A 25,732-nucleotide genomic window follows, 5' to 3' on the forward strand; every position below is an offset into this window, starting at 1 on the left:
GAGAGAGAAACATTGATGTGAGAGAGACATATCTATTGGTTGCCCCCAGCATGCACCCTGACCAGGGTTGGGATTGAGACTGAAACTGAGGTACATGCCCTTGACCTGAATTAAACCCGGGACCCTTCAGTCATCAGGCCAACGCTCTATCCACTGAACCAAACCCATTAGGGCTGTATCTGTACATTCTAACTTCATTACCATTTAGTTCTTATTTCATAAACTCCTGTTCTTTTTTTTTTGGTAATAGATGCTATTTATTCTTTTATTTTAATAAAAATATTTTAGACATATTTGTTTCTTATTTTTAAGTCTCTTTCCTCATAATCATGTCACCCCATGATGACTGGGGTAGCATGGCATACTATAACAGATATAAACTCAGACTGCTAGACAGGGTAAAGAAATGTAAGACTGAGGGGACAGTATAAGCAGAAGAATAGAGGTGATGGCGATTATATGAGAAATCCACCATATAGTTTCCATTTGACTCAAGTGGGATTTTAAAATATTTTTTAAAAATGTTAAATCCTTTTAAGAAATATGCTATGCTAGGACAGATGATATATGGCTTGCTTTACACATTCAAAATGCTGACTATCCCCAGGTAGTCTTCACTGTCTATTGCTTAGCAAGAGATTCAGAATTAATACTCTTCTCAATGATTGTGGGTTGAATGGATGGATTAAGAATAGATGGAAAATATTAAGTGATGATGAATTTCACAAGTGGAAAGACTCAGTCAAGTGAAATGATCATTAATATCATATCTCTTCAAATTCAAGAGCATAATTTTTACATTTAATATTTTAAAAAGCAGAACAGTCTTATGATCAATATATACTTTCATTTAGAAAGATATTTTTTCTCTTGAAAATCTTCTCATATCAAAAGTGCATATTTCACCGTAACCGGTTTGGCTCAGTGGATAGAGCGTCGGCCTGCGGACTAAAAGGTCCCGGGTTTGATTCCGGTCAAGGGCATGTACCTTGGTTGTGGGCACATCTCCAGTAGGGAGTGTGCAGGAGGCGGCTGATCGATGTTTCTCTCTCATCGATGTTTCTAACTCTCTATCTCTCTCTCCCTTCCTCTCTGTAAAAAATCAATAAAATATATTTTTAAAAAGTGCATATTTCAACTAATATTATTTGGAATTAAAGAAACAGAATATTGTAATATCACAATTCTGAGAAGGCTTTACATACATGCATAAAAAAAGTAAAATGACAGCAATAATTTGAAAATTAAATTAAATGGGAATAACAGAGACAAATCCCTAACTGAAATGAATAGGCTATGTTATACTATCAAGTCAGCAGCAATCTGAGCTTGGCCAAAACCAGAGGAGAATTAAATTATAGGTCTTGAACTCTTTGGAGGAAAAGTAACCTTTTCCTAGCTCCCTTGAGTAAGTCCTTATGAAAAACTTTGATTCTTCTAGCTGAAGTGAGTTTTCTAATAAACCTGTGGGACTATGTTTATGAGCTTACTCTACCCAGATAAGAGGACCTTAATTAGTAGAGAAAAAACTAAAAGGGAATTTGTGAATGCTTTTGATCAAAACTGAGGTATCTCTCAGAGAAACTCTCCCTTGAGGCTAAGAAAACATTTGAAGAGACTTTCCAAACAGAAAATCTCAGAGAAAAGGATGCAGTCCAGAATTATGGTGCAGTTATAAATCCCGATTCTCTTATACCTCAGCAAGACGAGAGGTGATGGATGGGAGATGTGGGACCTTTAAAAAACAAGGCCATTGGCTCCTCTGGTAGAACATTTCCAGATGCTTAGGCTACCTTATTTCACTAGTAGGAAACAAACTGCCTTGCTCTAGTCAATAAACCAACCAAGGCTCTGGGGGAAAATGTTAAAGTCTTTGAAAAGAATTATCAGTCAGTCAACCTCATCCAATGTTATGACCTAATGGTTTCATAATTATGCTTTTGAGAAGCTGGCCAAACAGGCATGACAAAACATTGATCACAATGATTAATTCTAAGAGATAAGCAACTGGTTGAAAAGAGGAACCAATTAAAGAATAAAGTGTGAAGGAACTGAATATACGTAATACTAAAATGTTAAAAACTCTATTCATAAATATACTATGTGTGGATATATGTTTTGAACCTTAAGACATATTTCCCTAAACACCCCTAAGTTCAAATTATATTCTAACTTAAATTTGTTAGGATAAGATAGATTTTTATGTCTTGTCTATAGGTATTACCCTGTGAAAATAAAAGCTGAACCTAGAAATGTAAATAGAAGATCATGGAAAAATAAACACTTCAAGATGAAAAGGGCTTTGAAGGTCATGTAACCTAAAACTTTTCCTGGTCGGCAAAGCCCTTGTGCAACTCTGGGACCAAATGATCCCACAGACTGCTATTAACAAGCCTCCAGCCTCCAGCCACCAGCCGACCCTTTCCTTCAGTCAAGTGCCCTGAAGAAAGAGTAATGCTTCATTATCTCCACATCCTCTCTTCTCACCTCAACTCTCTGTGACCAGACTTCCACTTTCCCGACTCTATTGAATCTATTCTTTTTTTTTTTCTTTAAATATATTTTTATTGATTTTTTACAGAGAGGAAGGGAGAGGGACAGAGAGCTAGAAACATCGATGAGAGAGAAACATCAATCAGCTGCCTCCTGCACACTCCCCACTGGGGATGTGCCGGCAACCAAGGTACATTCCCCTGACCGGAATCGAACCTGGGACCCTTGAGTTCGCAGGCCGACGCTCTATCCACTGAGCCAAACTGGTCAGGGCAATTGAATCTATTCTTATTAAAGTCACCAATAGCCCCCACTTACTAAAGCCTTGGAACCCATTTGTGTCCTCATCTTTTTTATTTGTGTTTGTCACTTGACACTGTGCCCACCCTGTTCTTCCTTCACATCCCTCACCGGCTCTCTTCTGATTCTCTGGCTATTGCATCTTGACTTCTTCAAGGGCTTCTTTTTCTCTGCCTTTTAAACACTGGCCCACCTCCGACAGGTAATGGCCCTTTCTTCTTTCTGAATACTTTAACTGATCGCTCACATTTTTCTTGGTTCCAACCATCATCTAGACCCTAAAGAATCACAAATCTAGATTTCAGCTCAGAACTCTTTGTGAGCCCAGACTTAAATATTCAGCTGCCTATTAGACACTGCCATTTGGATACCCTACATGTTGCTCAAACACAACATAATAGGACCTAATGTGTTATTTGCCCCACCTAAATGGGCTTTTCCTGTATTTGCTCTTTTAGTAATATCCAAACTGCACGCATTATTTGCCCAACATGAATCAGTCTCCCTTGCATTTACTATTTTACTCAACCATAAAGACACCCAAGTCAGAAACCTGGAGATTTTCTTAGATTCTTCTTTCATATTCAGTTCTTACAAAAGAAAATGTCCTTCATCTCCTCCTCCTCCATTATTGTGATCATAACAAATATTTATTTAGTGTTTACTCTATGTTAGTCATTCTTATAAGCTTTATAAATTTTTATCTCATTTAATTTTTACAACAAATATTATTAAAGATTGGTAAATTGAGGCAGAGATTAGTTGGTAATTTCCCAAATTAAGATAGCTAATAAGTGGCGAAGCTGGTATTCAAACCCAGACAATCTGACTTAAGAACCTAAGGGTCTTAACCATTATGCTGATTAGTTATCGAGATCTGTACTGTTTAATTCCTCAACGTTTTTCAAATATGTCTCCTCTGCTCTATCCTTACAGCTATTGCTGTGTTTAAGCCCTTATCATTCATCAAACCAGACTGTAAGTTCCATGAAGGCCAGGATCACATGTGCCTTTGTCTACCAATGTCTCCTGTGCTTAGCACAATGATTAGCATTTTGCATATGTAGTGTCTGCTAAAAAAAGCAATTAAGTATTTTTACCATCTGTAGATGGCCATATACTTTACTCTCCAAACAGGGAAAGTTTTGAGATTGAAACAGGGTGTTAGAATAATTACGCTGGTTAAACAGGAATAAATTGAGACTACTCCAGACAAACGGAGACATAGCATCACTCTAATAACTGGGCTACCTATGTATGCCAGATTGGTTTTTTGGCAGCTCAAACCAAATTGGTTTTCTCTGGTATCATAAGGATTGGAAGCCTGGGAACTACATTCCCTGGAATCTATGCCAGCAGTGTTATGGGGTTAGATGAAAACAATAAGCTTCCTTCATGTGAGATATCAAAGACAAAAGACAAATAGAAAACACCATTACTCCTTTAAGGTGAGTGGTCACCTGGGGCTTGGTAGACAGCATATGTGAGCTTTTGCAAACAGCTTCCAAGTATCTTCCTACAAATCACTCACTCTGATGTGGGTGGCTGAAATCACTGGTGACAGTTTCTTTAGTTCCTATGCTTCATGATTTCCTGAATACTAGTAGCTGCATCCCTGATCCTCCCTCGCCCAGGCCTTCCAACATCTTTAAAGATCCCTTGATTTGTAAGTTAATTAACTCTAGTTGTCTCAACAAACAAAACTCAAATCTCAGTGTCTTAGTTCAGTAACAATTGACCTTTGAGTCCAATGAAAGTTAGGGAGAGCTCTCTTCCATTTGGTGACGCAGAAAACCAGAATTCTTCTTTTTATTTCCATCTTTTTAGATTGCTTCCAGGGGAAGTCAGTGGTTGGAAAATACATACAAGCTTTTGACTATTTTAACCATGGAAATCAATACTTCACTCCCCTTCACAGTCCTTTGGCCAGGACCACCATAAGGTCCCAAACTAATAGCAAGAGAGGATGAGAGAACAATATAATGTCAGATAAGCATGAACTCTTTCTGCCATATGCTCTAAGTCCTTAAATTAAATCTCTTCCTGTTTGAAATATTTAGAATAATTTCTATTCTTACCGATATATCATAAAACAATACATAACTATAGAAACTAAATATATTCACTTTATTGAAAGGCACTAATCATTTGTTTCCACACCTAAATGTGCAAATATTGGTTTTACCATGTATGTATACAGGGTATTATCTTATATAAAATTTTACATACATGCTTACTGTTTAGCTCATCTACCTATCGATATATTCCATTTGCATTTATAGATTCAATAGTAAAGAATAAATTTGGGTTAATGTCTTACATGGGAAAACAAAACAGACATTTATTCATTTGTAACCTATTTATACATATGTCTATCATTGCTTTACATTAAAATGATCTATATTGTTTTCAGTGAATGATAATACTTTTAAAATTTATAAAGATATAGGACTGTCATCCATTGTACCTATAAATACCAGGGCCAACATTGTTATTCTCTTATACCAACATCCCTGATGATGCATAGGTTGTACTAAAGTGAGCAAGAGTGGATGTGAAACAGGATATTGACTCCTGAACTTGGTAATCATTATATTTTCACATAAAACTATTATGTTTTATGTTTAGCTCTTATCCAAAAAAACAAATAATATATACACAAACCCACTCCTGCAACACACTATCTTAAAACATTTATATTAATATGATTATAGATATGAATGCACTATATAAATTGTGCTAGCCCTTCATCATTTCCACTTGAAAATGGTGTTCAATGTACAGGCACTGTTTCCATCTCAATGACTATGGTGAAGGTGAGTTAATTTCCAGGGATGATGTATGGTCAATGCAGGTAGCAGTGATAGCCTACCTCACAAGCAATATTCAATTCCTGCCTGAACTGAAATATTCATCAGTGTGCTGCCTCTTCATGTCTCTGTCAACAAATGAAGGTCATGTTACTCCCTCCAATTTGTGTTAACAGGAAATGGGAGTAGAACAAGCAATCTGAAAGGTGAATATGAATTGAGAGGAAGAACTGCAGGTGAGCCATTATAGGACTGAAGTCTAATTCTGCCACTTGTCATTTAGGTTAACTTATGGAAAAAAGAATGAAGGGAAAGTGAGTGGACACTCACCCATTATTGAATACTTACTCTGGGCCAGATTCTGTGTTCAATAATTTCACAGATATTTTCTTACTGATTTATTATAACATCCCTTGAGGTAAACATTATTATTTTCCTTATTATGTAATAAAGGAGGCCTGACTATCATTTACTGTTTCAAAAACTTTCAGCAAAGCTTTCTGCTTCTTTTGGCTTCAACTTTCTCATCTGCTAAATAAGAACAATAATACCTTCTCTACAGATGGGCATTCTACACACATATAATTATTTCTTTAACATTTTTTCTTCCATACTAGACTATTAGCTACATGAATCTTTCAAAAGCAGACCTTTCTGATGTCAACGGTCCTCTTTTCTCCATGCCTCAGAGTCTACCTGTAGGAGGGGCTTTAAAATAAGAGCTCATCTGGATAATTTAGAGCCTCCTTAGAAATGAGCACATACTCAGGCAGAATCACGTTTGTAGAGAAGCTTATCTTTGCCATGAAAATACTCATACATCAAAGACCAAAGAAGAAAATTGTAGAACAGTGGCCAGTGATGATGATAAGAAGGTCACCTTACTGTTGATGACTGCTATCACACATGCCTCAAGTCACATAGAGCAGACCCAAGTAAAGGTCAGATCCATCCATTTTGGGGGCCAGGTACTGAGACAAGGAAAGAAATCTACAAATACCATGAACTTTCAGAGTTACTCACTTATGATCAATGGTCTGTGGTTGGTCTCTATTGATTCACTGTGGGTCTTTTGTCTCAGTTACTTCTCAGTCACAAAGAGTGAAAAATGGAAAACTAAAAACTACCACCCTCTACAGAGCAGAAGAGTATCATCAAAGATAATAAAAATCATAGTAACAGCTTATAATTGCTTTAAACATTTTCCTGTCACTCTGTCAACTGACAATGAATACAGTACATACCCTACTAGGAGCCAAGCTCTGGAGATGCTGTGGTAAACAAGACACATGTAGACGCTGTCCTCCTGTAGCTGACCATCTAGCAGTGGAGGAAATATGTGTAAAGAATGCCTAGATGCAGGGCAGAGATTATTCATATTTAAAACAGAGACAGTTGAAGCTGGGATTAAGAGCCCTTAAACAATGTTTTCAAAAACAGTAAGTGGCACAGTCAGGCTCCAAACCTGGGTCTTTATACTTCGAGGCTAAGGCTCTTTCTATGTTGCTACACTTCCAGGCTGCCTGTCTCCAAGAACCCCTTTCTACCAACTGAGGGTTGAATATGGTGACTATAAATGAGGATGGGAAAAGATGAAATAGGTTACAATTGATTCTGGAGGTGACTTTGAGTCCTTTCCTTTCTTGACTTTAAACCAATGGGACCATTATTTTAGAAAGGGCTTCTAAGAAGAGCTAGAAAACATGTCTATGCATTGCACTATGACTTTCAAAAGCCCCTTTGCTTACGATAATGATGATCTTTATTAGTTTCCATTAAAAATCTATCAGAACACCTGTGACTTTCCTAGGGATCACCTGAAACCCAGCCAATAAATGTCTATGTTCAATATCTATCATAAGACCCATCCTGTGGTTTCTATCTCTCCTAAAATGGGAGCCTTAAATGAAACTGTGAATCTCAAAACTATAATATTGGCAAGGTCTTTGGGATAATTCTCCCTCAACAATGATAGGAAATATCTCGGTTGAACTGTCTTTGGAGGAAAGGAATAAATGGAAATGGCTGCTGATGCAGGTGCTGAAAATATTTGACAAGAGGAGACTGATTCTAGGGAAGACACGAACATCCGTGCATTTGAGTTTTGTGTGTTTGGGTCTCTCTCCAGCTTCTTTTGCCTGCCCAATAGAAGACTGTTAAACATGCCCATCATAGAACTCACTATGTTCTCAGCTTGGAAGCTGGTCCTTGGAGGACTACAGTACAAAAGTCAAAAACTTGGACATTGGGGAGCATAGCCTGGCTAGAACATTGACATCAAACCTGAAACAGAGAACAAAAATGGCCCCGAAGGAGTCTAAAGAGAGAATTTGGACTACCAAGTTAATTAACTACAATGCAGTTAATTTGGGCTGAAAGAACTGCAGAACCTTCACTTTGGATATGGGATTGAGCTGAGCGCTGCAGATGTGATGGGTTTGAGTAGAGGAGTTGGAGGAGATGGGCAAATTAGCAGGGCATACAGCACCAGCAAAGGTGCAAAGATGGGAGTAAGCAGAGTGTATGGAGGACCCAGAGAGGACACTCATCTGGTGAAGTGGAGGATGTGTCTGGGAGAGAATGGGGTTCAGCTGGTGTGCTACACTATACAGGAGCCTGGGTCACAAGTCGGACAACTGACTTGGGTTCTGACACAACTGTGGTCCATCCTCTTGCACAGCCACATTCTCTCTGGGCTTCACTTTTTGCAGGTGAAATCTTTGATCACTGCATGTTCTTTGAGATTCCCTTCCAACTAAAATCCTTTGATCCTCAAAGCTATTAGGGAAGAAAGGTTACATCTCCACTTTGGCTAAAGGTCCAAGGAGAAACAGAAAACCAATGCCATGAAGAACGAAGCGAAAAGTACCCTATTATTTTTTTAGCACAGTTGGGGCTCCCTGTAATTCCTTAAATCAGAAGGAAGAATGGTTAGTATACTGTTAGATGGCTGAAGTTCACGACTATTTCCCCCCCACAACTCACTATCCAAGGGTGATGGGATTTGAGGAAGTCCAGCTCACATGCATATTTCTCTTTCACTGCTCTTGATAGGAAGCTATGCTTCACCGGTCATATTCTGTAAAACTGGTCATGCACACTTACTTCTTCAGAATTATTTCCTCTTGAAGATGCTTTTTCACGATCAGGGGACTTACTGGTCACTGCGGTGGCCTTCATTTAGTGCCTCAGAACTGGACCCTGCAGAGCCCTGTCTATGGACAGGGCTCAGAATGATGGGGATCACCTCTGCTTCCTGGCAGATGCGTGGGACCATTTTGCAGAAGGCATGGCGACAACCTATCTTTTGTAGATGTAATCCACACACACAGCAGATAATGTCTGTCTCAACACAGCCAGGGAAAACATGACATCTTAAACAGGCTTATACAGAGAAGAAGGATTTTGCAAAATCTATTTTGATCTAAATGTATTCCCCTCGAAGAAAACAAATACATAGGAAACTGCATGTTTGAAACCAAATAAGAATAAGCACATATACATGCACTCATCAAGGGAAAGCTTCTAAGACTTGAATTGTATTACTCTGTGCAGTGCCCTCAGTTCATATTTAACTGAAGGAGGAGGCATTTCCGTTTGATCATTTTTATCTCCTCCTTGTGAGCAAGTGTCTGCCTTTTAAACTGCTGGCTATTCTTAACAAGAAGCAGAATGACGAAGGTTTCCTCTCCTTTATAGCATCTTACAAGGTTTTAACTGCTAACACTGTTACTTTCACCATGGAGTCACATAAAATAAATCTTCCAAAGTTTATGAGGTCAATAAGCAAGGTTCTGTCAAAGCTGGAAAACAGCATCTGTATTTAGATGTTTCTCATGGTTTCAAGCAGTAAATCACAGGGAGAGAGAAATAAGAAGGCATTTATTGAAATTAAATCATCTGCTTACAAACAGTCCATTTTTTCCTCGTCTGGAAGATTTGAAATGAAAACAAAAACCCTAGATGTGTATGTAGTAGGGGAAAATGCTAATCTTAATAGATATTATATTTTTTAGAAATGAGACTAGTGTAGAATAGTAGAAATAGGATTTATTAAAAATGGAATGTAATGAGAAAAGACAAGAGAATAATTTTCTTCTTTATCCATCCTTCGGTAAGTGAAAGGGAAAAGAAAAGAACGTATAAAACTGCATCTGAATATAAAATTTCGGGATTGTTAAACATAACAAAAATACCCCACAACTAAACTAGTGGACAGCAGTCAGATCCAAAAACAACAAAAAAATGCTTGAATCACTTGGCTGTAGATCATCTCATCTCACACATTTTTGAATCTAAAGCAAACCCTGCATAGTTGCTGACAGACAGCGTGGAAAGAAATATCACTTCAAAGATGATCCCAGGAATTCACAAGGACTGGGCCACTCCTCACGGGAATTCACCTCCTGACACTACGTTACTTTTTATAGCACTTGGAGAACCATGAAGAATTTGCCACAGTGACCACGACTAATGGCCCCACTTGAAAAATTATTAAATAAATGCTGTCTTCTTCTATCAGGGGAAGTAACTGTCACTTTAAACATGTGTATATCAAAAGGGACAGAAAGCACCTCACCTGGGAGGTTGCCGAGGTTAAAAGAATTTTTCTGAGTTAATATTAACGTGATGTTTAAGATGGAGCAAGAAAGGGCAAAAGAAAAAGGAGTAAACCAAGGGTAAATGATTAACAAAAAGGCTCAACTACAGAGACAGTGCAATGATGACCGGATAAACAGACACAGCCCTGGACTTTAGGACAAGGACCTCCCCTTGGACTTTATGACATGTGCCCAAGCGTCACTCCACTGACTGTGCTTCCTGGGGGCAGGCTCCGCGTCCACGTGGTCATGTCTCTTTACCTTCTTTCTCTCTCTCTCTCTCCTTTCCCTTCTAGCCATAGTCATGCTTCCTTACCAGCCTGTGTTTCGGTTAGAGACCAAGGGCCTCTGTGGATTGACGGGTCCACTCCCCAAAGCGAAGCTTCCCTTTGGCCCAGAGCACTTGAGTGGGGCCACTTCTGCTACGTCTGACAAACACTATTATTGGTATTATCTTGTATGTCTCAACACAGCCAGGGAAAACATGACATCTTAAACAGGCTTATATAGAGAAGAAGGTGGGTGCTGATCTACAAAGATTAAAAGCATACTTTAGGGGCTCAAATCTGACCATGGAAACCATGAGTGCACATATGGAGACAGGCGAATGATGAGAGGTGCCACAGTATGGCATATTTGAGGACCTGCAAGTAGATACACCATGCAATGCCCCTGAATACACACAGCAGGCAGCGGCCCCTGTAGAATCTGAAGGATGCACATATGCCCATTTTCCGTATGACCCCTACCTGTGCCCACTCAGAGACCTGCCCCTACTCCTTCCAGGTCACTGACCAAAATCACTCCCCATTCTATTCTCTCTACCCACATTCCCCAGATTTAAATGTAGTAACCCTAAGTGCACTCACTAATATACCCATCCCCCACTTAATGACCTGTTTTTCATTGTGAATAAAATAGTACTCAGGGATGAATCAGGTGGGTTACAAGGCTAGAAGTGTGATTCAAAGGACTGAATAATAGAAGTGTATTGTTTATCCCTCTAGCAAAGTCCATTCTAAAAATATGCTCTCTCTAATTATATAAAGCAATGAAGAGATGGCTGCTTCCCTCCCTCCCCACCCAGCTTCCTGATTCATCCTCCCACCATCTCCCTAGGCTCTCCAGTGACTAGTGCTTTGCCTGCTGTCCTTCAATGACAGGCTGACTTCAGAGTAGGCTAACATTTCAAATTAGGGATTTGTTTCTTCTTCAGTGCTGGGGGTTGGGGGTTGGGAGATGACGGATGGAGGAGACCTGCTTCATAATTGCTAAGAAAAATCAGCATACATTTTTCTAAGGCACCATTTTGAAAGAATAAATAAACAAAAACAGATACTAACCATCTTTAAGTGAGGGATGATTATATTAAGTTGCATTTACTAATGCTGGGCAGAATCACTGGTAAGAACACATTTGCCTTGAATACTCAGGACTTTATAAGCTGATATGAAAATTGGGGTCATTTTTCAAGGATGGCAACAAGATGATTTTGTGTGATAATCTTCCTGTTTGTCCAAATAATATCCTCTAAAAGCTAATAGACAACTTAGAAGCTGCATCGCCAACCTCTGAAGATACTGTGACTTGGGTCAAGAAGGCAATTAGCAGCTAATGCAGGTGCAGTGTCTAACCAGCCAGCAATAGCTAAACCTTGAGAGAGAAGGAGGTAGACAAGAATAACTTTTCTCTTTTTAGGACCCTAATCAGTTTTTTTATGCCAGTGTTTCCAAACCTAGGATCATGAAAGGGACCCTATAAGTGAATTTCTTAAAATCATAGAAAAAAAATTATACCTTTATAGGTGAAACAGTTCCCTGAGTAAATTAAATTGCTAATTTATTTATTTGCTCTTGGTTGGAAGAATATTAACTTGATACAGTAACATTGGTCATCTGTTATGTGTGGTTGTTACAAAATGTTGTGATTAACAAAATGTAAAAATAAGTCAGCATTAATTAACAGATCTGTCTATACATTTTCCTCAAAATTTTGCAAAGAAAAAATAAAGGTGAAAACAAGAAAAACTTGATGGTATAATGACTGGAGACCACTGGCCTTGGATAGTCTTAATAGTCCTGTTTTTCAGTTCTCCTCATCCCTTCCTCAATATTCTATGACACTGGATGTCACAGATAGTCACTGTCCTCACTTACCAGTCGTCTCTCCAGATGCCAAGCATCAAAGTGAATAAAAGGTGTTTTGTTTTCTTAGTAAAGGACTAGAAGGACTTCTGGTTGCTCAAGCTGATGCAGAAGGGATCCCTTTATCGTAAAACACGTAGAAATGCTTAGAAAGCATGAACTTTAAAAACTATTGCTTAACGCATAGCATAACTCACAAAAAATAAAGGAATGGAAGACGTGATAAAGGAAGGAAGAGGGAGAATGAGGAAGAAAGGGAGTAAAAAGGGAAAGAGGAAGAAAAAGAAAAAGAGATGGGAAATATGGAAGTGAGACTGACAGACATGGGCTATAGAATGAGAGAGTTATGAGGACTGCAGAAGGAATGAGTAGAATAAGAGAGGGAAAAATAGGAGGCAATAATCCTATATAATAAAAGGTTAATATGCAAATTGTCCCCTCAACTGGGAGTTCAACTGGGAGTTTAACCAGGGGGTGGGGCAGGCCTGCCAAGGGCCCACGGCCCCTCCCCGCACCTGGCTGGCCCCAACCCCGGTCGCCCCCCACCCAATCAGGGGCAGGGCCGGCCCATCAACCTCCTGCATCCTCTCCCACCGGCCAGCCTATTAATTAGTATTGTGAGATTGAATATTTAAAAACCTAACTATATGCTGTTTACAACAGAATCAACTAAAACGCAATAATCTAGGTAAGCCAGAAGTAAAGAAATAGAAAAAGAAAAGTAACCAAAAGATTACTGATTCCATGATATTAATATAAGGTAAATAAACTTGTAGGGAAAAATTACTATTAAGGATAGGCAAAATATGGAAGCAACCCAAGTGCCCTTCAAAAAACGAGTGGGTAAAAAGTGGTGGTACATTTATACAATGGAATATTATTTGGTCATAAAAAATAATGAAATCTTTCCATTTGCTAGGTGAATTAAGTCAGTTAGAGAAAGACAAATACCATATGATCTTACTTATATGTGGAATCTAAAGAACAAAATAAATGAACAAACAAAACTGAAACAGACTCAGATACAGAGAACAGACTGAGGACTGACAGTAGGAGAGGGGCTGGGGAGGATGGATGAAAAAGGTAAAGGGATTAAGAAGTACAAATCTGTAATTACAAAATAGTCATGGGGATGTAAAGTACACCATAGGGAATATAATCAATAATATTGCAATAACTATGTATAGTGCCAGGTGGATAATGGAACTTATTTTGTAAAGCATGTGATTGTCTAACCAATATGCTGTACACCTGACACCAATACAATATTGAATATGAACTATAATTGAAAAATAAAGAATGAAGTTCTGCCTTTATTCTACATTAAAAATAAGAAGAATAAAGGTTGTTAGGCTCAACTATATAAAGCAACAAAGCCTCAAACTATAAAGTTAAACCTATCGAAATTCAAGAATAAATTTATAAAATCACAATCCTAGTGGGATATTTTGATATACTTCTCTAAAAAACAGATGAATCAAGCAGATAGAAAAACTAGTAATAAGACAGTAGTTTTGAACAATATAATTAATAAGATTACTCGAATGAGCATATTTTCAAGAAAAACAGTGACCATGTAATAAGCCAAAATGACATCTCAGTGTATACCAAAGGAATGGTATGGTATAAACCCTGTTTAGCAATCACTATGCAATGAAATTGGAACTCAATAATTCAATAATAACTCCCCATTTTTGAAAACTTAAAGAAAGCTTAATAATTAAAGAGTCAAAGAAGAAATCATAATGAAAATTCTAACATATTTAAGTTAATGGCCATTAAGGCATTATTTCCAAACGTGTGGTAAGCAGCTAATTCAGTGCTTACAGAGAGATGTGTGGCCTTAAAGGTATGTTAAAAAAATAGGAAAGACTGAAAGTTAATGGATTAAACCTTCATTTCAAGAAGATAAAAGAAATAATACAGAAAAATCTCTAATACAAAAGAAAATAATATCATTTGCATAATTCAAAATCACAAAAGTCATATGATAATTTTTGAATTATAGACACAGAATAATATTAAAATAATGAGAACACTGGTTATAACTGCAGAGGGAAAAGGGGATGAATTGCAAAGAGGTAAGGTACAAAATAGGTTCAACTGCATTGGTAATTTTTATTTCTTTTGTTTATTTATTTTCAATCCTCACCTGAGAATATTTTTCCATTGATTTTTTTTTAAAGAGAGAATGGAGGGGAGAGAGGAGGAAGAGAGAGAGAGAGAGAGAGAGAGAGAGAGAGAAGAGAAACATCGATGAGAGAGAAAAACATAGATGTGAGAGAGAGACATTGATTGTTGCCTTCAGTTCTCACCTGTACTGGGGCCGGGAATTGAGCCTGCAACCGAGGTATGTATCCTTGACTGGAAATGAACCCGTGACCCTTAGGTCTGCAGGCCAACACTCTACTGACCAAACTGGCCAGGGCAATTTTTACTTCTTAAGTATTTCCTAATTTTAAATAAAAGGGTAAAGAAAGACCTAAAGAAAAACATTAACAATGAATAAATGAGCTTTTCTACTTTTGTCAGTGGTAAGTAGCACCAGGAAAAGGAATGAGAATAATTCCTACCTTCTAGACTCAATGAGAGCGCATCCCCAGCCCTTCGCTCGGAGTTTGGTACCGTGCTCTAGTACCCGTGGTCGGCAAACCGCGGCTCTCGAGCCACATGCAGCTCTTTGGCCCCTTGAGTGTGGCTCTTCCACAAAATACCACGTGTAGGTGCGCACGTACAGTGCGATTGAAACTTTGTGGCCCATGTGCAGAAGTCGGTATTTTGTGGAAGAGCCGGTATTTTGTTGAAGAGCCACATTCAAGGGGCCAAAGAGCTGCATGTGGCTCGCGAGCCGCGGTTTGCCAAGCCGCAGTTTACCAACCACTGCTAGACTAACTAACTACCACTGTTACTTCATCCTTCATCAGAAAGAGTCTACGCTCCTCCTCACATTAGTCTAAGAGCTGGATGAGAAATCACATGTGGATCCTACTTCATTTAAGTCCTACAGCAAGGGCATTCACTGCTACTGTCAATTATTTTTTTTAACAAATAGAACTTTATATACACAGGTAATCAGTAAAATGTTGCTTCTGTTATAAAATGTCATAGGGCATTAGGGATGTTTATCTTACTATAACCTCTCTCAAGTTACCTTGCCTCCCTGTGCCTGAAATCGCTTCACCCAAGAGCTCCATTTGAATTATGAGTCAGTGAGAGCACACTGCCAGTAGCAGCACTATGTGTCACGGACTTTTCATCTTTGCAACTCTGACAGATACGTGTTTGATGCATACGACAGCCCTGCAAGCCCCCTTGTCCCTACTGCCATTCATTTTACTGATAAGGAGCTAAAACTCAGATAGGTCCAGTCACCTGCCCGAGAGAGACAACCCTCAGCAGGCTGCGTTGAGGATTTAAGAAGATCATAAGATAACCCATAAATTTCGGTTTTCTCCTCCCTTCTCCCAGGTGTTGAATTAATGTTTATTGATATATGGTTCAATTAATGTCAGTTTATTATATTGCATGAAAATATAAGATACATGGTTCTTTTGGTATATATTTGGCATTTTTATCACAAATCTCTGCTTTATAAGTTTAACCACCATTCTTTTGCAGCAACATATAGTAAAGTTCCAGGAAGGCAATCCATTCAAATATTCCTCTTACTCATCATTTGTGTCCAATAATGAGATTCAAATGATTTCATCAAAGATTATTCAACTATGAAAGATAAATTCATATTTCTCTCTTTCAGAAAAGGGATAATTCCAGGATGAGATTCATAAAATATTTCTTTGTTCCAACGTGCTGCCTGAAACAAGTGAATATGGATGGCTAAATGGATATATGGTCTATGGTGATGAGAACAAAATATAGCCTCTGAAACATTTCCTGACATATATTTTCCCATTCACATTAATCAAAGCAAAAACTCACAACAGTTTCCATCATATTTTAAATATATTCCTTTTAAAAAATACTATTATTATAGAGAAAGTACAGTAATAAAAGCCTCAGAGGTCGTCTTTAGTTGCTATGCATGAGGACCTTCTAAGAATGCCTAGAAATTGTGGGGTTTTGACTATTTTTAAAAATGGAAAGATTACTGGAGAATTCACTCAGCAGGGCAAATTGCAAACAGTAAGCACTAAATTTGACTCTTTATTTTCTCTTCCTTTTTTTCTATATTTCAAACAATTTACTTTCTCGTACATTATGATGCCTTTGACAGCTATTTCCTGTGTTTACTATTATTTTTCTTCTTCAGGAGTGTTACAAATCCTTGTATACAGTGTTACTAGGTCAAGGACATTGGCAGAGAGGGCAAAGTGAACAGAAAAAAAATGAAGCTCTTGACTTTGGGTGGTAAAACACCCAATGCAATATACAGATATTGTGTTATAGAATCATACACTTGAAGCCTATATAATACTAGAGGCCCGGTGCACGAAATTTCTCTAGAAAGATGTTTAACATATATCCCATATTTCAACAACCAGGCAGTACTGCTCATTGTAATGTGTTTCCCTTGGTAAGGCCTTCAAACTCAAAATTCTAACTTGACAGAAAATAGTAAAGTTGGAAAAATTTTGGGATAGATGATGGTTTAGTTTATTAATTCCAAATGGATATTTTGAAGCATAGGTCTGGCCTTAAGTTTTGTCCACTGACACTAGACCATTCCAAGGAGAGACATTTCACACAAACAGTTTCAAGTCCAGTAAAGCACAGAAACAGAAAGGTATTCAATAGCATTTCACAGCGAATAGCCTTCTGTTGACAGTTACTCAGGAGTGACTGATTATATTTGTGAAGGACAAATATCTCTCCTGTTAGATTAATTAAATATAGGCTAAGCTGATGGCTTGGGCAAAAGAGTGAATCTATAAGAACAGAGCAAGGTCTGACTGGTGTGGCTCAGTGGTTGAGCATTGACCTATGAACCAGGAGGTCATGGTTCGATTCCTGGTCAGGACACATGCCCAGGTTGTGGGATCGATCCCCAGTGTGCGTGTGCGTGTGTGTGTGGCGGGGGGTGGGGGGGGGGGTGGGAGGCAGCCAATCCACGATTCTCTCATCACTAATGTTTCGATCTCTCTCTCCCTTCCTCTCTGAAATCAATAAAAATATATTTTTTAAAAAGGATAGTGACGGAAGAGAACAGCGGAGAAGAGACAAGAAGGAGGAATCGTAGAACAATATTCCTAAATATCAGAAAGCTCCACCGCACCAACACTTCACATTAGCAAGCTCCACTGAGAGACGGCAGCAGGCATGCTGTATGACATGCCATCTAAGTAACAGCAACCAAAAGGAGTCCCATTTTCTTGGAAAAACAGGTTGCCATGGAGCTTTCATATTTCACCAATTAAACAGCTTGGGCTCGATGTAATTAAGTAACATAATTATGAACCCATGTCTTGGCCTCTAGCCTAAAGTCCTATTTCTTATTCAAGTTTATCAGTAACTGTCATCTAGAACTTAAGTGGCACATGCTGAGCCCCACTCTTCATATTAAAACACACAGGCGATCTACAAATAGAAATCCACACTCATTTTAATTTTTAAATTAAAGAGGAAGGCTCAGTGGGTCATCACACAAGTGAGGTGCTGAGTGGAGACTATCATTCAGGAAGTGGAAGCAGGAAGTGACCAGGATAAATCTGGACTCCTGAATATTTAGAATGAAAACATATAAATGTAAAGGAGTCACTCGATTTCCATCGTACAAGAGATGGCGACTTAAAGAGTAAAGGGAAAGGATATTTAGGGATACCATAGCAGCTGGCTCTACAGTTACATCAGTATAACTAACATGTTAAGTTAGGAGGCAAAGTAATCACTGATGGGAATGAGGCTACGAAATTTATCACCCTCCCTTGCATAAAAACATGCTACTGACGGAGTCATGCTTACTAAGTAATAAAAGTTAACATTTAATGGTACTTGGGTTGGGTTAGGTACTGGTCTAAGTACATTATGTAAATAGATTAGTTAATTTTCAAAGCAACCCTATGAGGTAGGAACTATTAATATCAGAGATGAGAAAACTGAAGCACAGAAAGGCGAAGTAGCTTGCTTAAGGTAGTAAGTTGCAGAGCTGGGATGTGAACCCTGGCAGTACGCTTTTTAAACAGTATACCATGCATTCTGCCTCTTGACACCTTTCTTCAAAAGAAATGGTAGTCTCTATTTTAGAGTTTTATTCATACATTTACAGAGGTTTTCAGAAATATGTAAGAGAGTTAAGCCCTGAATTAAAGGAAGGATGACTAGCCATCAAAAGCTACTGAAGTCAGAGTACTTTCAAAGCTGGAAAAGATACGTCACCTTTGCCTGGTGTTTGACATTTATCCATGCAAGTGAATCTAACTCAATTAGCAGTGATTTAGAGTCCTATGCCAAGTACGAAAGAAGTAAGATTCAAAGCCTAGAAAAGACATAATTTTTATTCCCATCGAAAGCAGATAAAATACCCTGGAAGCTTAGAGTTGAATAGAGATGAAGAAAATGAAGCCCAGAGAGTTCAAATGATCTGCCCAAAAGCTAAATAAAGTAGTTTGTAGCACAGTGACCACAAATTCAGTTCAAATTGGTCTGGTTCTCTTTGCACTCTGCCATTCTGATTCCAATCAAGGTGGCTGAACACACTGAAAGAAAATGAACTTCCAAAATACTAGTAATTATCTATGACTTATAAGGAGGAAAATGTATGATATCTCACTGCCTTATCTCTAGGACCTTAACTTCAGAGAACAAATAGCCAAGGGAATCATTTTTGAGGGAAGGGAGAGGAGGAAAGAATTCACATATAAAGCCTTCGAGATCTTCTCTGAAGGACTGTGTGTTTTCCAGTTTTGTTTGCTGGACTTTATCTCTCTCACACCTTACCCAATTCTATAAGCAGACTTTGAAATGATGTCTATATTTGTAATTATGTGTGTAGTTACATTTGTACATCTTCAACTCAAAATAATATTGAATGTAACTTGTAATTGAAAAATAAAACTTAAGTTAAAGAAAAGAATATGATATGCTTTATATCTCTCTGTATGCCCAGATTTTGCAAAATGCTTTTACATAGTAGGTTCTCAGTAGGGTGATGAAGTTAAAAGTTTAAGTATATACAACATAAGGCTTCCAGCTAGATTCCTTTCCAAAAACATGACCCTGCATTAGGTCTCCCAGAGATTTTTTTATTAGTTGATTTTATTCATGGCCATTTTATGCCTCCCTCACCTCCAACCCACGAGGTGACATTTGGCAATGCCTGGAGACATTTTTGGGTATCACAATTTAGGGGGAGATGGTACTATGAGCATTTAGTTGGAAAAAGCCAGGGATACCACTAAACATCCTACAACACACAGAACAGACCTCACAACAAAATCATCTGGCCCCAAATGTCAGTAGTGCCAAGGTTGGGAAATACTGGTCTATTTTAGAAGTAAAAATAAGTGGATAGCAATCTTCCCATTTCTCCATTTTTAAAACACACACACACACACAAAACATAAATCAAAATGATACACCAAAAAATTTGCCCCAAGCAAGAGTACTGTTAAGATAAACAGTTATTTAATGGGTCAATTTACAGGGCTAGAGGGGTTCATTAAAGGCTGGATAAAAAGAATAAATTTAAGCACATAAATACTTAAGTAAGCAATGGAAAGCCTACACGAAAGGCACTGTTCTGACCTTTACTACATCTGAAACTGAGATTTCTCCACTGTTGTAATATGAAACATTCTGCTAATAAGGCATTTAATTCAGACACAGAACTCTCACTTCAGACTATTTCATTATTTCTAACCTCATATAAAATCCACCTTTTGGACCAGCACGCAAAGAAAAAAAAAGTATGTTTTTTGCTTACCAATAAGGTCATAAAATAAACTGCTTTCACCATTAGCCATTCATTTTTATGTCTGCCCATCTCTTCCATGTTTAGGTTTACCTGGAAGGTCCAATATTTAAGCCTGAATTCCTTATTATGGCTAAAGGAATCATTCATTCAGCCCTACATTTCTTTCTCTGACTTCTATTGTACAAAGAAAACTGTAGCAAAGCTATCCTAACAGCCTGATAATTTCCTTGAAATGAATAAGGAATTAAAAAAGTTAAAGAGGAAGGAATGCTTCCAGATTCATTTTATGGAGCCAACATTACCCTGATACCAAAACCAACTAAAGACATTATGAAAAAAATTAAAAATCACTGGCAAATATTCTTGATACTACAAAGTTATCTACTAGATACTACAAAGTTACACATATTATACTCCAAAGTCACAATAATCAAAATAGTATAGTACTAGCATAAAAACAGATATATAGATCAATGTTTAGAATAGAGAGCCCATAAGTAAATCCTTGTTTATAACTCAATTAATCTACAGCAAAGGAAGCAAGGTTATACAATGGGTAAAGACAGTCTCTTCAAAAAGTGGTATTAAGAAAACTGGACAGATACAATTAAAATTATAAAATCAGACGACTATTCTTACACTATGTACAGAAATAAACTCAAAATAAATTAAAGATTAAATGTAAGATCTGGAACCATAAAACTCCTAGAAGAAAACATAGGCAGTAAACTCTTTGAGAAGGTTCTTAGAAATATATTTTTGGATATGTCTCCTTGAGCAAGGGCGCAAAAGAAAAAATAAACAGATGGGACTATATCAAACTAAAAAGCTTTTGCACAGCAAAGAAAATCATCAACAAAACAAAAAGGCAACCTACTGTCTGGGAGAAGATATTCGAAGTGATACATCCCAAAAGGGTTAATATACAAGATATTTAAGAACTTATGTAACTTAACACCGCCGCGCCCCCCCCCCCCCAAAAAAAAATTCAATTTAAAAATGGGCAAAGAACAGTAAATAGACATTTCTCCTAACAGGACATAGAGATGGCCAACAGATATATGAAAAGATGGCCAACATTATTAATCACCAGGGAAAAGCAAATTAAATCCACAAGGAGAGATCACACTGCACCTGTTAGGATGGCTATCATCAATAAATCAACAAATAACAAGTACTGGTAATAATGTAGAGAAAAGGGAACCCTTGTGCACTATTGAAAACTGTAGCGAAGCTCTTCTAACAGCCTGATAATTTCCCGTGGGATTGAAAATTGATGCAGCCACTATGGAAAACAGTATGGAGATTTAAGAAAAAATAGAGCTGCCATATGACCCAGGAATTATGCTTTTGGGTATGTATCCAAAGAAAACAATAACGCTAATACAAAAGATATAGGCACCCCTATGTGTTCACTGCAGCCCTAGTGGTAGCCAAAGTATGGAAGCAACATAGATGTCCAACAATAGATGAATAAAGAAAATGCAGTACACACACACACACACACACACACACACACACACAAGGAATATTACTCAGCCATAAAAAAGAATTCACTCATGTTATTTGCAACAACAAACATGGTTGGACCTAGAGTCTATTATGCCACATGAAATAAGCCAGGCAATAAAAGATAAATACAATATTATTTGTGGAATACTAAAAACAAAAGAGAAACAGAACCATAGATATAGAGAACAAGCGGATAGTTGCCAAAAGAGAGGGGGTGGGGAGACAGAAGTAAAATAAATGCGATTTTAAAAAGAGATGAACAAAGAAAAGGAAGTAGAGGGGGCTGGTGATTTTTCTTTGCATTTCGTCATAGTATCCTTACATAGTCTCTAGCTGATGTGGTTGCAGTTGCTAGGGTTTCATTTGCTTGTTCATTTTCCCCAGTGGCTGATCATAGTGGATATTTTGGTTGTCTGGCAGACACTTGAATTAAAAAAATTTTTTTAAGGGGACAAATTAGTTCTTTTCTTGGAGTCAACTAACAAAAAGCATGTCAACCTCAGGAGAATCTACAGTAACTAATCTGTTGACTATTTTGTGTGTTGAGTTAAACATGTCACCACAGAGACCCTCGCACTTTGGTTAACAACTTTCTAAATATTTACCAAGATCTTGGATAAGTGAGAGTGCTTCCCATGATATAAAGGCTCCACCACCATCATCCATGGCGCCCTGCCCAACGTCCCAGCTGTCCAGATGTCCACTGACCAGGACAACCTAGAACAAATAATAAAAAGAAAAACAAATAAGATTAAGCAGAAAGGACATAAAAGAGGAAGATTCAGAGGCATTCCAAATACAGAAATGAAACTTTTATATTCTTTCCCTGTTTAATGCCTTAGAAGATCTGTGTCATTACTAGTGGAAGACTTGGTAGAGAGGCCTTACACAAAATGGTGTAAGGTCATCCTGAAAGTAATAAAAGTTCTCACCTTATACCTCTTTTTATTAATATAATTTTGAATACTAAGAAAAATGTCTTATGACCGACATATGGGTGACAATTTTATTTTATGACGTAAAAATGGAGCTCAAAACTTCAACCATATTTCCAACCATCCCAAATTCTCAGATATAGGATACACATGTGTTGAATTGAATACAAATGAAAAAGTAAAAACAATAATTTATTTTTTAAATGATTGTGCTTTGTGCATTGTAAGTCACTTTACTGTGGAATAAATTGCTAAAGTTACAAACTAAATTCTAACAGAAAAACGTTTAAGAAACATTTCAATTTACATTAGTGTGAAATAATCTATACATTATATTATGTTTTAAATCATTATTAGGTTTAGGTTGTGTTTTTTTTTTTTTTCTGAGAATCATTAGTAATTCTCTCCGGGAAAAATAAATTCAATGGAACTACATCTTGTGGACACATTGTCCTTAAAAGTAAGTAAGCTGATGTTGGGTTAGGACATCCAGTGAAAAAGGATCTTTGTCACTGGGCTGTCATCCAAAACACCCTAATGTTTCTCAATACCTACACCGTATGAGGAGCTGTGCTTGCTTACAGGAACTAAGAAGGATTCCCGACTGCAAAATGAGGAGGGCCGAGCGCAAAGACCAAGATGCCCATGGGGCATCGTGTACAAAAGAATCATGTTTGCAACATGCGAAAGAGCCGAGTGCAACAGGAAAATAACTACGCCTGCCTCAGGGAATGGCATCGCTCCACACCGCAGCCTGTACACATAGAAGGCTCCTCCCCAGCCAGGGAGAAGGTGCCGTGAGAGCGTGAGCTCCCCCTCTCCATGCCTCGATCAAAGAATAAAGTTTCTGCTCCACTTTATCGACCTCAGTCTCATTTTACTGGCGTGAATGGCAATGGACAGAAGGATGTTGTTTTGGGTCCCCAACCTGGAAGGGCCGGTAACATCTTGATCTCGATACCATATAATATATGGATATCAAGTCAGATGAATTATAAATCTAAATAAAGGTGTTAGAGGAAAGCACAGAACTTGAAATAGGAAACTTTCTTAAACTGGACACACAAAGAACAAACCATAAAAGAAAAAATAATAAATTGGGACTTTTAAAATATTAGGAATACTTGCTTATCAAAAGACCCCCTTGAAAGCGTGAAAAGACAAGCCAGAGAGGAGAAGGAAGTATTTCCAACACAAATATGCAACAAAGAACCCATATCCAGATTATATAGAATTCCTGCGAACCAGTAACAAAAAGAAAGTTAATTGATGGAAAAATGGACAAAATACTTGAACAGACACTTCACAAACATAAATATACACATTATTAATAATCATACGAAAAGGTGCACAGGTTCATTATTATCAAAGAAATTTAAATTAAACCCCATTCAATATATATCCACCGTAATGGCTAAAAAGATAACAGGTAGAAAATGCCAAATACTGGTGAGGAGATAGAGCAACTGGGACTCTCATACATCGCTGGTTTTAGTATAAGTACCTTCAACCACTCTAAAAAACTGGCTTACCTACTAAATCTGAACATCTGCACACCCTATGACCCAGCAATGCAACCTCCATCTATAAGTCCAACAGAAACGTACGTGTGTATATACACTTTCACCAAAAGAGATGAACTAGAATGTCTATAGAATATTCATAAGAGCCCTCATCTCCTTCCCAGAAAGGAAACTATTTAAAGGCCTGTTAACAGCAGAATGAATGAACGATGTTGTATTAATCAATGCAACGTTGCACAACAGTAAGAATGAACAAACACAATACATGATAAATGTACCTGAATCTCATAAATGTAATGAACAATGACAGAAGCCAAACAAAACAATGCACCATGTATAATTCCATTTGTATGAAATATAAAAACAAGCAACACAGGAGAGCGGTATCCCAAGGTGAGGAGGGTTAGTGCCGGGAAGGGGCCCAAGGAGAGGTGCTGAGGTGCTGGCCACGTTCTGGCTCCTGGTCTGGGTACCGGCTACACAGGTGTGCTCAGCTTGTAGCAGTTCATCTTGTTAAACACTTAGGACCTGTGTACTTTCTCTTAGACTATTACGCATCAATAAAAAGTTCTATAAAAAGAATAAGTTCAACAGAGTGATGTCTATGTACAGCATGTAATGAGTAAATCAAAGGTAAACAAATCTTGATGATTAATGAAAAACCCATGACTTTGGGAAAGCAGGATTTTGGGTGGAAATATCCGGGTGACCGCTTGCACTGCCTGCTTCTCTGAGCAGCTGCACGCTCTCCTGTTGACTCTGTGTCCACAGACCGACCCAGCCCACAATGACTTCATCGTAGTCACAAACAAGTACAATGCCCCAGACTCACAAATGGCCATGTAATGAGCCCAAATGGATTGTTTCTCCGGAAAAAATGAAAAAATATATTGCAATAGCAGGAAACTCTGATTCAGAAAGTGGTGTAATCCCATGTGGAATGAACATCAGTCAACATTCTCACCACTCTCAGAACCATTTTCCCAGTGAAGTTAAAGCTCCAGTGGATAAATAGTGTCAAAATGTATTTTAATAACCCTTTTCTCAGATAACATGTAAGAGTAACTAAATCAAGGCAGCTCTATGTTGTCCTCCAGATTGCCTTCAGAATAACTGAGGTTGTTTTCAAATCATATTTTTATGTGTTTTCGGAAATGCCTCCATTCTCCAATCCAGAATTACTACTTACACTAATAATTAAAATACAGGGGAAATGGTTTTGAATAATAGGAAATTCAATGATATCCTATAGGACAAAGTCTTTGGCACAGTGTTATGGAAGAATGATCACAAACTATAAAAATAAAAGCATAGTATGCTAATTAGACCAGACGTCCTTCTGGGCGACCTTCCTGGATGAAGCCAGGGCTGAGAGGGAAGCCCGGGTCACAGGTGCCTGCCGGTGGCCAGAGGGAAGCCAGTGCCGGCAGCCAGGGGAAGGAAGGCCTACTCTCGCACGAATTCCGTGCATCGGGCCTCTAGTTTGGATTATAAGAGCTTGTTTTAGTATAATTTTTGAAATCAGAAAAAAATTGGGGGCTACC

General features: G+C 38.0%; 1 protein-coding gene across 2 annotated transcripts in view; it reads right to left on the reverse strand.

The window, feature by feature from the left end:
• CPQ (carboxypeptidase Q) overlaps positions 1–25,732 on the reverse strand; it is a 341,853-nt gene that overhangs the window by 109,110 nt on the left and 207,011 nt on the right. For both annotated transcript variants that reach the window (XM_070392147.1, XM_070392148.1), the window contains one exon: positions 22,336–22,447. In XM_070392147.1, coding sequence (XP_070248248.1) covers positions 22,336–22,447 — 112 coding nt within the window. The remainder of the gene's footprint in view (positions 1–22,335; positions 22,448–25,732) is intronic.

This window comes from Myotis yumanensis, unplaced genomic scaffold (assembly GCF_028538775.1).
Source record: "Myotis yumanensis isolate MYYU_CA2020_CCGP unplaced genomic scaffold, mMyoYum1.0.hap1 SCAF_15, whole genome shotgun sequence".
Taxonomy (NCBI): domain Eukaryota; kingdom Metazoa; phylum Chordata; class Mammalia; order Chiroptera; family Vespertilionidae; genus Myotis; species Myotis yumanensis.